This window comes from Pteropus vampyrus, unplaced genomic scaffold (assembly GCF_000151845.1).
Source record: "Pteropus vampyrus isolate Shadow unplaced genomic scaffold, Pvam_2.0 Scaffold50, whole genome shotgun sequence".
NCBI classification, from domain to species: Eukaryota; Metazoa; Chordata; class Mammalia; order Chiroptera; family Pteropodidae; genus Pteropus; species Pteropus vampyrus.
The window spans coordinates 3,054,389-3,068,558 of NW_011888831.1; the positions used below are offsets into that span (position 1 = coordinate 3,054,389).

The window sequence follows — 14,170 nt, forward strand, 5'->3', positions numbered from 1 at the left end:
GAAGACCCCCTTCTGCAGATACCCTCACCTTCTGCCAGGGAGGCTTCTCTTATGTTGCTCTCTCTGCTTCCAGGGCTTTTCCCAAACCACAGGTCCATTTCAAGACCCAGACCAAATCCCACCCTGATAGAACACAGAGCCTTCTCTGATCCCTGTCCTTGACGGGAAGGAGCTTCTCCTGTGAGCTCCTACAGCCTCTTCGAAGAGGTAGTGTAGTTATTAGGACAGTGTCTTAGCTCTAGTTGAGATCTCTGAGGACAGGGTCTCTGGGAAGGTCATCTCTTTTCTCGCTGCCCCCATATTTCCTACACAGAGCATATTCGTAGTTTTTGAGTAAGTGGATGAGTCAGTGAAGGAGCAGACAAGACAACGAGAGAAGGAGTGAATGAGTTGATGAGTAAGCAGCCCAGGGACTCAGCACAGTCTCTCATCATTAGTAAAGACACCTCACAGTGAGATGAGGACATACTTCTTCCCCTTCCTTGGGCCCTCAGTCTCCAGGCCTGGGGTGTGTAGATGCTCTCATGATGTGGTTTCCTGGACTATTCGTGAGACCTCTGTGGGCTCTGAGAGGAGTCCCTGAGAAGGAGGGGGAGTGGAAGAGAGGCAAAGGACCCTTCCTGGGCTTCTTATTCAAGACTGGAATGAGAAGTGAGGGCTTTGGGCAACTGAGAGTTCAGTGGGAGTCACTTGAGGTATGCAACCTCCTAACGTTTATAATGTAAGGCTGTGTTAGTCTCTTTACTTATTGGTTCAGTCTACTGGTTTCTCTATCTTTTTACCTATTTACCCACCTAACTACTACTTCATTAGACAGACTTCCTTCCTTCCTTCCTTCCACCCATCCATCTATCCATGTGCGTATCCATTTATCTATAAATCCATCCTACCATTCCTCTATCTATCCATCATCCATCCATCCATCCATCCATCCACTCATTTGTCTATCTATCTCACCATTTATCTTTCACTCATCACCTTATTCATCCCTGCTCATCCATTTAGTTAGGTCTTCTGAGTGTCAGGACCAGTATTGGGTTCTGGTGAATCAAGACAATGCAATTGTAGTTTCTGCTGTTGAAGAACTTATAGCCAAATTATATAGTCTAGAGCAAGAAAAGCAATAGCTTTACTGTGCTATGCCCCGGTCTGATCCTTGGGGTCAGTTCTGACCAATCCACTAGAACAGTAGCTCTGTGAGGGAAAAGATTTTGCCCACTTGTCCACCACTATATCCCCAACTCTTAGAAGAGTACCTGGGACATTGTAGATGCTCAATAAATATTTGTTGAGTAAATGTACTACCGAAGAGCCTAGACAGGTAGGGATAGCTTTGGGGTGGCTATTGCATGGGCACTGCAGGGATACAGGGTAGTGGTGATCAGACTGGATGACCTCTGATGCCCATTTCAGCTGGATAGTCATAAGTAGATGATGCCAGTGCTTCCTTCCTCCAGATTCGAGGCCTTATGGATCATCTGTCCCAACCATTCTCCATCCAGGTGAGGACATTTGGACCAGAGATGGCAAGTGACCACTTGAGGTCACACAAGAGGCAGAGCCAGAGCCAGACTAGAACCCAGGCCTCTGGCTCTCAGCCAAGGGTTTACTCCTCTCTTTGTCTTCTCTTTTGGAAGAAGGATTTGATTTTAGGTCAGGTCAGAAGTTTCCTCTTAATGGGCAGGTGACAGGAAAGTGAGGGCTGATGTGTCAGCTGGCACTGCCTCCCATCCCACTTACATCCATTTCTGGATTAGTTGAGCCTTCCAGGCTTGTCTGTGCCCAGAGGAGAAGAGAGGGATTACCCAGGCAAGGCCTGGCTCTCCCTCCTGCGTGCCACACCTCAGGAGGTGGCTATGTTGGGTGGCCTCCCTCTGTGGCAAATTCCTGGAGCTGGTTTGCTGGAAGAAGACCCAGAGGGCTAAGGGGAGAGCAGAGCAGCACAGAGAGTAGCATGAGCTATGAGCCTGGGAATCAGGAGTCAGGTTCTCTGACTAATTTGGCTTCTATCCTGGTGGGTGACCATGGATGAGATATTTCTCCATACTGGGCCTTAGTTCTCTCATTGCAGAATGGGGCCACCATCCCTTCCCTGCTGCCCTCCCTTCTGAACTTGATATTGCTGAGACTGTACTCTGGGAGCTCTTCTGTGATCTTGTGCAGAAGGGAGGGGCATATTAATCCTTCTGGACCTATGAAGGAGTCAGGCAGCAAAGGTGCTTAGGAGAGAGGCCTGCTAGTCAGGAAGCCACAGCATGGGCCAGTTCACAGAGCAAGGTCACTGTGTCAGGAGTTGTGCTACAGTAGCTGTGGGGTGGGGATGTTGCTGCAACCAAGGTCATCCTCAGCCTGATCCTCACCATGCTGGTTGTCATGAGAAGGCGTGTCCCTGAGTGTGTGATTGTGGGTTCTGAGAGCATGCACGTCTGCATTTGTGGGTGTGTCTGAAGCCAGGCCATGGCTGTGTCTGGGTGTGTGTCTTGCCTCTCACGGGACAGTAAGTGTCTCCCCTTCCCTGGGGCTTAGCCATGTCACTGGCCCTGGGCCCACATCTCTCCTCCTAGCCCCAGGGAAAAGTGGACCCCTCACTTGCCCCTCCACTGCTCCTCACCTCCACTGTCCAAAGTGCTTTCCTGAGTTTTCCTTCCTGGCAAGGATTCTCAGCATGAGTGATGATGGAGGGGGGTTGATTGTGGGGATGGGGACTGCACCGGAGCAACCAGTGTAACTCCAGCCTTTCCCCTCTGCCTCAAGAGCCAAAAAAGTTCCTTGTAGATCTCAGGGTCTAGGGACTTTTCCAGAAGAGCTCTGCTTCAAACCTGAGGTAGGGGGAGTGGTTGGGGGTTGTGATAGAGGAGTTAGTTCCCATTGCCATGTTCTCCATCCCTGGTGAGTCCTTTGCACCTGGAGGCAACTGCAGAAAGGAAAATCTCCTTCAGGTGGTAGGCCACCCAAATAGAGACCACTGGGTTCATCTACCCAGTATTTCTAATGATGAGTCACCCAGACCTAGCCTTGAATCCAGTCTCTGCCACCGACCTGTGGTGTGATCTTGGGCAAGTTGCTTGACCTCAGAGCCTCCACATGCCCATCTGTGAAATGTGGTTGATAAGGACGGCACCTACCTCACAGGGGCTGTGAGGGTTAAGTGAGAGCACATGGGCACAGAGTCCAGCATGGAGTCCAGCGTGGGCATGGAGCTTGTCGAGAGTGAGTACTTAGTAGGTATCCTCGGTAGCAGGGTTGCAGGACACACAGGTAGACAGGCCCTGCCTCAGCTCTAATGGCCTTGCTTGGGTATCCCCCGCAGTGGACACTTTTTCCTGGAGATAGAAGGGTTCGAGCCCAATCCCACTGTTGCCAAGACCTCTCCCCCTGTCTTCTCCAAGCCCATGGACTCCAACATCCGGCAGTGGTGAGTACAACCTGCTGCCCAGTCCCTTGCCCTGGCCAGCCCTCAGCTCCAGTGGGTGGGCGGTGACTAGCCTTAGGCCACATGGCCAGGCCTGGCTGTAACATGGTACTATTGTCCATTTTTTAATTTGTCCTTCTTTCTACCCTTTCCCCTTTCCTCCAGTGTCTCTGGCAACTGTGATGACATGGACTCACCGCAATCTCCTCAGGATGACATGACGGAGACGCCATCCAATCCTAACAGTCCCAGGTGAGCCTGGCCCTTCCCCTTCACAGAGCCCACCAGGCAGGTTCCAGAGGAACAGGCACTGGGACCCTTCAGGAAAGCTGCCATTCCTGGAGTGCTGGGATAAACGTCTGGGCCCATGGCTGTGATGTGTAGGAATGTTTTTGGGGAGAGAAGTATTACATTTTATAAACTATAAAAGTAATATTTATTCATTACACTATGCAGCAGAATGAGAACTTAATGCAATACATATACGTAAATTAAAAATATGTGCATCTAAACCATCAAACATCAACATGCATTTTGCAAGAACATGTACTATCAAAGGATACACGTCAATGCATTACCATAGTTGCCTGTTTGGAGTATGGGGACAGGGGAGGGGTAGATGAAAAATTCAAACCACAAAATATGAAAATAAAAATTTCCTTCCCCAAATTCCATTCTTTCGAGGTAATCACTATTAACAGGCATCTGTCCTTCCTGATCATTACTATGTGTATCCAAATATATAGTTTGATAGCATGTGATTGTATTTGGGTTAGAAAGGGAGCTTGCATAGGGCAGCACAGATCCTAGAGGCCTGGAGCACTAGTGGAGGAGATTTTAGATGTGTGACAGACACACAGAGATGCTGGGGGGCTGGTGCAGTACTCTGTAGGCATAGTGCCTCTGGGTGGGGGAGTGGGAGTGAGGAGAGCATGGAGTCGTGGTGTATGTGTGGTGAGCTAGGAAAATTTTCTGGCCTCAGTGCAAACCTGGCCAAAGAAGAGCAGAGACGGAAAAAGAAGCGGCTGAAAAAGTGCATCTTTGCAGCTGTGTCAGAGGGCTGCGTGGAGGAGCTGCTGGAGCTGCTGGTGGATCTGCAGGAGCTTTGCAAGCGGCGTCGTGGCCTGGATGTGCCTGGTCGGTGCTGGCCCCGGCACAGGGTGCGGGGCTGGGGGCCCTGCTTGGCTCCTACTGTCCACTTTCCCTCCCATCAACTCATGGGGCTGGCATTTGGGGAGCCTTGAATGCTGGGCTAGGAACCTGACTCTGAGGGCAATGGGAGCCATGGAAGGGCTTAAACAAGTGAGCATCATGGACTAGCTACTGCCATGAGGGTGGTAGTAAAATTGGAGATGGCCACTGTCTAAGTAGAGTTGGACCCCAGCAATGGAGCTGGGGAAGGAAGAACAGCACTTCAAGCTGTGGCACTGGCAGGAATCAAGGACTGGGCAGTGAGGGGGAGAAAGGAGTCAGGCGGTGCCATTGGTGACTTGGTGGACGGTGGAGCCCCAGCTGTCTTGGAGACTAGGGGAATAGCAGGTTATAAGTCGGGGGGGCGGGTAATGAGCTCTATTTGTAGCCTGCCAGGAGCGAGAAGGCTGGAGATTTCAGGGCCTTGGCACTAAGGTGGACAGTGGGAAGCCATGCAGTGGATGAGACTGCCCCTTACCAGGGGGAGGTTGAAGAAAGCAAAGAGTGAAAAGCCTCTGATAAGGCTGTCAGGGGCCTTAGAGAAGAAGGAGCCAGCAAAAGAGTTTTGGGGGGGGGTGCGGTTAGGGAGGGGAAAGTTGCATGCTCAGGGACACCCACAGTGGGCATGCTGCAAGGAAGGTCTTGAGGTCTGAAGCTGCAGCTCCCACACCCTGGCCTCTCCTGCTCAGAACCGGGAGAGCCAAGGGCCCCTCCTGCAGCTCCACCCTGTGACCCTGCCTGTAGACTTCCTCATGCACAAGCTGACGTCCTCGGACACAGGGAAAACCTGCCTGATGAAGGCCTTGTTAAACATCAACCCCAACACCAAGGAGATCGTGCGGATCCTGCTCACCTTTGCCGAGGAGAACGACATCCTGGACAGGTTCATCAATGCTGAGTACACTGAGGAGGCCTATGAAGGTACCTGCCTGAGGGAGGGATGTGCAGACAGCAGGTGAAGGCCAGGCCACATAGGCGCACAGCTGTCACTGAAAGCCCAAAGCACATAGCGTGGCACGAAGCAGGCACTCTTCTCTTCCTTCCTTCATTCTGCAAATAATTTTAAGCACGGACCACATACCAGGCATTGCTTTTTTTGACACCAGGTTGTAGTGGCTAACAAGACAGATAAAGGCTACTGGTCTAAATAAGGTAATTTTAGGTGGAAAAATGCTTTGAAAATAAAGTAAAAGAAGGTAATGTGACCAAAAGTAACTGGGGATGGACAACGTTAGGGGGGATGGTCAAAGAGGTGAACTTTGACCTGAGGCCTGTATGATGAGAAGGATCCAGAACAAGGCAAGGGCAGTAGCCTGAGATGGAAATGAACTTGGCACATTTGAGTGATGAAAAGAAGGCTGGAGATGACTTTAGAGAGCTGGGTGGGGCCAACACATAACAACTATTAGTATCATCGTTGTCATTATTATTAACTCCTCCATTTGGATCTCAATTTTGTGGCTCCTCTCTAAGGTGGGCCTGAGAGAATACAGGGAAACCAAATTTGGGATAGTGTTTCCCTGCCCAGGAAATCCACTGTGAATAACCAGTAAGATATATCCTCATTTGAGATTTTGGAGTCAGTAACTATCCTATTAGGATCTCATGAGGTGCTCCTGGCAAAAATTATGGGCTCAAGAATGACTGGATGCTATCTTGCCGAGATGCCAGGGAGCACTAAACATCTCAGCTTTTTGCAGGTGGGAGTCCAGCTTGGGCCCTTAACTTTTCTCATGGGAGAAAGTAATTTTATTTTTATTTATTTACTTATTTAAACTCTGCAGACTTTCAAAAGGATTTTTTTTTGGTTATATACCAAAAAAAAAAAAAAAAAGGCAAGGATTGTGAAAAACTAGAAACTATGGAGTGAAGGAGAGGAAATCCAGGGAAAATTGCTAACATTGAAGGCCGAAATGCACACCGAGCTCCCTGATAGCCAAAGCAAAGAGAGAAACTGGATGCACTATATAATGTTCTCGGCTTGTCACTAGGTAGTTGACACAAGTTCTATAGCCAGAGAAGTTTAGGCCAGTGCTTCAAGCTTCTCTGTCCTGACTCTTCTCCCCTTTCAGTCCCTTTCCATCCCCTCCTTTCTTCTAGTCAGTATTGTAGGGACTTAGAGACTTTTTTTTCTAGCAGCATGTTTCCCTTGAGAGCAAGAATGAGTCTGTCTTCCCCATTTTCCTCTCCAGAGATGATTACTATGATGTGTATGCTTTGAGGACTTTCCTAGGCTTTTGACATATGTGTGTAAGTGCACATAGAAATAGCCTTATTTATTCATTTATCTACTTATTTAATATAGAATACTATTATACTGTTTGTATTGTTCTACAACTTAATTTTTTTTAAATTAACTATGTGTCTTAGACACCTTCTCTTGTCAGAACATTAATGTCCGCCTCCTTTCAACCTTAGTCTGAGTACAGCTGTACTGTGGCTAATTTCACCATTCCTCTATTGACAGACATCTGGGTGGTTTCCAATTTTTCACTATGACAATGTCACAGTACATACTCTTGTTTATGACCCTGCACACAGTGTACACATGTTTTAGGAAAATAATTTGAACTAGAATTTCTGGGTTCAGAGTCATGCACATTTAAAAGTGTAATGGTTATTGACAAATTTGCCTCTAAAAAGTATTAGTCCTCCCAATCCTTTGCTAATTCTTCTTCTTCTCCCCCTCCTCCCTACCACCTCCTCCCCACTCTCCCACCCTCCTCCACACCAGCCCCCAACTCTTCTTCTTTTCTTTCTTCTTTGCCTTTGCCCATCTGCTGGATAAAAAGCAATAAATCATTAGGTTCAAATTTTCATTTTCCTTATTACCTTGATTTTGAACAACTTTCACATTCTTTATTGACTATGTGTGTTTTCTTTTCTGTAAGGTGCTTAATACTTTTTCTAAGTTTCCTTTTAGGTTGTTTGTCTTTCTGTTGATTTCTAGGGCTCTTAATATATTATGAACTTTTAAAAACACATGGTCTCTTCTATGTTTCAAATATTTTCTCCAACCTACCTATTGCCTTTTAACTTTCTTTAAGATGCCTTTTGAAATACAGAAACCTTCAGTTTTTATGTAAGCAAACAATTCTTTATGGTTTCTAAATTTTGGATCTTACTTAAGAAGGTTTTCCATACCAAAGGTTAGTTATAAACGAATTTTACAATAAAAAAAAATGCTTAGTTGTTTAATCCACGATGACTTTATTTTTATGGATGGTGTAATGGCAGCTCTTTAGAAAATGCTGTTTCTGGTGGGACATTCTGAGACCATTCCCCGCTACCCCTAGCCTTCTGCTCCCTTCCATCCGGAGGTCTGTAGGCCACCAACAGGGTTAATGTCCCTCTTCCTCCCTGCTGCTTGTCCTCTGTTCCATTCTTCAGTCACTGGCACCAGCCACCTAGCACCCAGGCCAGACATCTGAATCTTACAGGAGACACTCCCCTAGGCCCTGCACACCATCCTGAGGACTCTTTTTCCTAAGGGTCTTTGGGCCTCATGATCACTCTTCACTGGAGCCACAGTTCTGCATAAGTCTGGGCTCCCTCTAAGACATCCTCCAATTTTGTAGCCAGAGTGACCTGCAAAAATACATGTACGAAACCGAAAATTGGTCAACACCTTGTGATTTCCCATGACCGTTAGGATAAAGTTCTAACCTCTTAACCTGGCTTATGAGGCCTTGAGCTGGCCCCATCGAGCCTCGTTAAACTTATTTGGTGGTGGCAGCTTCGCGGCCACTTCTGGGAAGCCCTCAGACCCACCGGGGCTGCATTAAGAGCCCCTGCTCTGGTACCACCGCGCCTCCACCTCCCTGTATGGTAGCACTCAATTTTCAGTGAGATTGTGTGCTTCTTGAGGACAAGAATTAAAGCTACGTCCCGTGTGCGCTGTATCGCAGACACCCGAGCACAGAGCGAGCACTCCATAAACATTCTTTGCTTCCATGCAAGAATAAATGAATCAAAGAAAGAAGTTGGGACTTTTGGTAGCTGGCGACACAAACCAGGCAGCTGTTATTTCGCCATGGTTCCGAGGAGGGTATGCAGGCCAAAAGGGGGAAAAGGCCAGACAAGGTTTGTCACCTGATGTCTCAGCCGCTGAGCGCCGCCCCCGCCCATCTCACCCCGTCCGCAGGGCAGACGGCGCTGAATATCGCCATCGAGCGGCGGCAGGGAGATATCACAGCGTTGCTCATCACGGCGGGAGCAGACGTCAATGCCCACGCCAAGGGGGTCTTCTTCAACCCCAAATACCAGCACGAAGGCTTCTACTTCGGTGGGTGCCGTCGGCCGAGCCTGGGTTGGCGGGGAGGGTTCAGGAGAGGGCGGAGGGAGGGGCCCAGACGGTCTCAGTCCATTGAGGCGCTGGGCTTTCGGGCCGGTGGCTGGAGACCCCACTGAGAATTTCTTCTGGCTCAAAAGTGTCCGAGAGGACAGAGCCCAGACTAGGGAGAGGGCAAGTGCAGATCCATCTGAATTGGACCTCCGGGGAGTACCAGAGACGGAGGGCCTGGGAAGGTTGGGAGGGTGCTGGAGCCTGCAGCCTGGGGGTGTCACCTGGTGGTCTTAGAAGACACACAGGCATCCATCCACCTGAGTAGCCCTCTGTAAAGAATAGACACCTGGGAAAAGAGCTCTCGTTTACAGGTGAGGAGACAGGTTCCGAGAAGGGAGATGACTTGCCCCAGTGTAGTAAGGAGCTGATGTAGGTGTCCTGGCTGCCAGCTCTGGCCTCTGGCCTCTGTACTCAGTGCTTTTCAGGACTGCAGGCAAGGAGTCAAAAGTGAAAGTATAAAAATTCCCTGACTGACACGGTAGGGGGTCCAAAAGCAATTGGGATTAGGATGCTCTAGGTGAAAAAAATTTGTTTAAATATGTAATTTAGGTATAGTGAACTTCCCCCATTTTAATGTACAGTTCTGTTCATTTCCACAAATGCATACCACCACGATCAGGACAGGAGACAAACAGCTCCATCACATCAAAAAATTTCCTGGTACAACTTTGTAGTCTACCCTTCTTCCTGACTGACAACCTCTTTTCTCTACCAGGTGGTTTTTTAATCAGCAGGACTAGATAGGTCTCCGTGGCCTTGAGGATAGAGTCTTGTCCAGTCTATTGCCCAGCATCGGACCTGATTGGAGCTGGTGTTGGGAAACATTTCTTGGGTGGGATGAAGGGAGGGGACAGGAGGGAGTTTGGGAGGGAAGCAGCAGGAGACTTGCTGTTCGGTCCTACTTCTGCCTTAGGCTGGCTATGTGATCATGTGAGTCACCTGCCTTCGCTTTTCTTAACACATATTTATTGAGCACTTACTGTATATATCAGGAACTGTTCTAGGTGTTTGAAATCTATCAGTGAACAAAATAAAGTCCTCATGGGAAAGAGAACATCAATAATAAACATGATAAATAATATTAGAAAATGAAAGGTGCTATTGAAAAAAATAAAAAATAAAGCAGAGAAACAGCATTTCTGGGGCAGGAAGGAGGTTGATTTCAATTTTACTAAGGCAGAGTGACTCATTGAAAACATGACGTTCGAGCAAAGACTTGAAGGAGGTGAGGGAGTGTGTGATGCAGATATCTGAGGAACAGCACTGGAGGCAGAGAATAGCTAGTGCAAAGGTCCTGGGGTAGGAAAATCCCTGTGTGTTTGAGGGAAAGGAAAAAGACCATTGTGGCTGGAGGGGAGTCGGGGGAGAAGAGGAGATGATGTCAGAAGATGTAGGACTTGTAGGCTCTCGTTGGAACTTGAGCTTTCGTAATGGGTAAGGTGAGCCTTATGTGTTAGCAGCATCATTCTGGCTGCTGTGCTGAGGGCAGAGTGTTAGAGGGCTAGGGTGGTAGCAGAGAGACTAGCTGGGGGGTCTGGGGAGACAGATAGTCTCAGGGGTCAATCCTACTGAGATGGTCAGGATACAGGCTTCAGACCTAGGACTTGGGGGACACTACTCTGGTCCATGACAAAACTGAGCCCCAGTGCTCTCCCTCCCCCAGGCGAGACACCCCTGGCCCTGGCAGCATGCACCAACCAGCCAGAGATTGTGCAGCTACTGATGGAGAATGAGCAGACAGACATCACCTCGCAGGACTCACGGGGTAACAACATCCTACACGCGCTAGTGACGGTGGCTGAGGACTTCAAGACGCAGAATGACTTCGTTAAGCGCATGTACGACATGATCTTGCTGAGGAGCGGCAACTGGGAACTGGAGACCATGCGCAACAATGACGGCCTCACCCCACTGCAGCTGGCTGCCAAGATGGGCAAGGCCGAGGTGGGGCTTGCGGGCAGGTGGGAGGGCAGGAGGCGCGCTGCCGTCTGCCAGCCCTGGGGCCCCACAGGTCACACCTGGGCCTTGGAAAGGTGTCAGCCTTAGGTCCGAAGTGCAGTTGTGGCCTGAGGTGAGTTTGTTCTGAATAGCCACACAGAGCCACTGAGATGCAGCCTGGGCCCATCCTCTGGATTTTAGTCCCTGACACTCCGTGTTTCTAACTCCTGCCATGGGACTCCCTTGCTGGGATCAGAATGGGGGAGCCTTAAAAGCTGTAGTGACATTATATCTCAAATTCCTCATGGCTGAGGATTCCTACATGGCAAGGCGCTGAGCAGAGGCTGGGTGTTTGACCCTCGGGACCTTTAGCCTCTCATGAGGACAGGGGTCCCAGAATGGCTGCTCTTGATCCAGAGCCAATGGGCTGCTGCTCTCTAGCTCTGGAGTGACCTTAGTCTGTCCATCAGGTTGAAATTCTAAGCCAAGTCTCCAGCAGAGTATGTGGCTGCTCGTGGCCCTTTGTTCCCTGTATGATGTGGCCGTGGAACTCAAGGCTTGACTGGGAACCTTGGTGGAGACTTGGGATGGAGTGAGCTCGAATCTCTATTGGTGGTTCGAGCCATGCTTGGTCTGAGATCAAGGCGGGGGATGGGACGGTGATGCCCTTAGGGCCTTGGGTCCTGTCCTAGTGATCAGGATTGGGGTCCACAAGGGACCTTTTCATTCTCTTGTCAGAGGAGGAGGGGATGGAGAATGGCTTTGACAGAGGAGGAATTGTGTGTCTCCCCACCCTCCGGGTCCACTCCCCGCTGCCCTCATTCTTAAGACACAGACTCTGTCTTTGCAGAGATCTGTCCAGTCTGTAGGAGCTCTCTGCCTGGGCTGGGTCAGGTGAGATCAGGGCTCTGACACTGCCCTCCACAACGGGCGCCTTCTCCTGGGCCTTGGGTTGGTGCCAGGGGAAGCCCTGACCCCCATCCTGGGGTACCCCAGGGCTCAGCTTCTGGGGAATAGTGAGCTGGACAGCTATGGCTCTATCTTGCCTTCACATTGGAACCACCCAGGAAGCTTTACAAGATACAGATGCCTGGGCCCTCTCCAGAGATTTGGACTGAGTTAGTTGATGGTGTGAGATTTTTTTTATGTTCCCCAACGACCTAATGTACTGCAGAGTTTGAGGATCACTGACGTAGAGAGTGGGTCTCCTGGCCTCTCCGTAAAGCTGTGTCTTGTGTATCACCCCTATCTGGCCAGAGCAGTAAGCCTCAAGTGTTAGGGTCTTGACTGAGGGTGGGATGGGGAAGCTAGAAAAACTTCTAAGTTCTTCTCAAATCCAGGCCAAACAAATTAATTTTCAAAATTGTCAGTTCCTGGATTCTTCACTGAATGGGTTTTATTAGCTGATCGTATAGCTTTCCACAGCACAGGAAAAGGGCCTTCACAGATTTTCTCTCTGGTATTCACAATCCCCAGTGAGATGGGCAGACCAGTGGGCTTCTCTCCCTTTCCACAGATGAATCCGAGCCCAGGGATCACAGCGTTGGATGCAGAGGCGGGACTGGGTTCATCCATGGTGGGAGCGTATTCCCAGCCCTGTTGGCCCCAAGCCCGGTTCTGTGGCTGACAGTTGTTCATCTTCCTGTCCGCAGATCCTGAAGTACATCCTCAGTCGTGAGATCAAGGAGAAACCACTCCGGCGCCTGTCCAGGAAGTTCACCGACTGGGCCTATGGACCTGTGTCGTCCTCACTCTACGACCTCACCAACGTGGACACCACAACAGACAACTCAGTGCTAGAAATCATTGTCTACAACACCAATATAGATGTGAGTCTCCTGGGTGGGCTGGGAAAGGCCAAGGAGTGGGGGCACTGGGAAGACCCCATGCCACTAGCCGAATGTGTCTGCACTTTGCCTCATTGGGCAGGGAGTCAGCATAGAATGGTCAGGGCCTGTGCTGGGTTCCTAGCTATCCTTGGATGGGGGTCTCCTGGCCCCAGAATCTTGGGTAGCATGGGGGTGGGGTGGGTGGTTAGTGTTGATCTTCTCCATCTTGTTTCTCCCCAACTCACCCTACTAGTTCTATATGGCCAGGCTTAGAATTCTTTCTACCCCCAAACCTGGCCCCAAATGAGGGTCAAGGAGTGCACAGCTGAAACAACCAGGGAGGCCTTCCTGGAAGAGGCAAGAGAGGAGGTCAGTGAAGCTGGAGGGGAAGAGAGAGGATCAGCAGTGAGAAGTTTTCAGCTCTTGGGAGGAAGCAAGGCAGCAGACTAAATCTTTGCCCTTCGCATTTTATCAAGAGTCATGCTTCTCAGAGCCTGCTTTTTCCAGGGTCTCTGTAGACCCTCACAGTAGCCTGGTGGGTGGGGCAGTTTGACTAATATCAGTTGTATAGATGAAGAGACTGAAGCTCAGAGAAGATAGGGGCTTTCAGACAAGGGGGACCAAGTTGGGGCCAGAATGCCTATCACACCTCTGCCACCTTCTAGCCCTCACTCCTCACTGAGCAGTAGAACCTCCTGCTGGAAGCCTGGTTCCTATGCATTGGGCTGCTACCTGGGGCCACTGGCAAGGAGCCTCAGGAGCCAGAAATTACCCTTCTAACATTTCCAGCCAAACCAGTCCATCGGACATGACTGGCCCCTCTGCCAGGGGAGCGCTGACTCAGGGCTCCCTTTGAAATGAGGGCCTTTGACAACGGTCCCCCTCTCTCTTGTCTCTGTGGTGACTGTGGTGGTCTACCCCCAGAACCGGCACGAGATGCTGACCCTGGAGCCCCTTCACACCCTGCTGCATATGAAATGGAAGAAGTTTGCCAAGTACATGTTCTTCCTGTCTTTCTGCTTTTATTTCTTCTACAACATCACCTTGACTCTCGTCTCTTACTACCGACCCCGGGAGAAGGAGGTATGTGGACTCGTTGTTGGGGGTATGGGGTGGTCAGAGCTGCAAGAGCTTGGAGCCACCCCATGTGCAGATGGGGAAACTGAGGCCCAGAGAGCCCAAGAGATTTGCGTGGGCTTACCCAACTGTCATCCGTCAAGGTTTCTAGGGAACTAAATATATCACCACTACTTAGCTAGGCTAAACTCCAGGTGCTCTGCTCCAGAGTGACCCAGACTGAGGAGAGAACTGGAGGATTAGGAGACTTAGGTTCTGCCCAGCTCTGTCTAAATCTAGAGCTGATCGGGTGTTTCTCCTGTGAGGGCCACAGGAAATGGGAGGCAGGGAAGGTGACTTGGACAAGCTTTTATACCACTCTGGGGCTGTTTCCCATCT

General features: G+C 49.8%; 1 protein-coding gene across 2 annotated transcripts in view; it reads left to right on the plus strand.

The window, feature by feature from the left end:
- TRPV3 (transient receptor potential cation channel subfamily V member 3) overlaps positions 1–14,170 on the plus strand; it is a 27,794-nt gene that overhangs the window by 3,048 nt on the left and 10,576 nt on the right. For both annotated transcript variants that reach the window (XM_011359817.1, XM_011359818.1), the window contains exons 2-9: positions 3,311–3,415; positions 3,578–3,664; positions 4,395–4,549; positions 5,348–5,524; positions 8,748–8,888; positions 10,612–10,892; positions 12,539–12,715; positions 13,640–13,862. In XM_011359817.1, the coding sequence (XP_011358119.1) occupies positions 3,311–3,415; positions 3,578–3,664; positions 4,395–4,549; positions 5,348–5,524; positions 8,748–8,888; positions 10,612–10,892; positions 12,539–12,715; positions 13,640–13,862 (1,346 nt within the window). The remainder of the gene's footprint in view (positions 1–3,310; positions 3,416–3,577; positions 3,665–4,394; positions 4,550–5,347; positions 5,525–8,747; positions 8,889–10,611; positions 10,893–12,538; positions 12,716–13,639; positions 13,863–14,170) is intronic.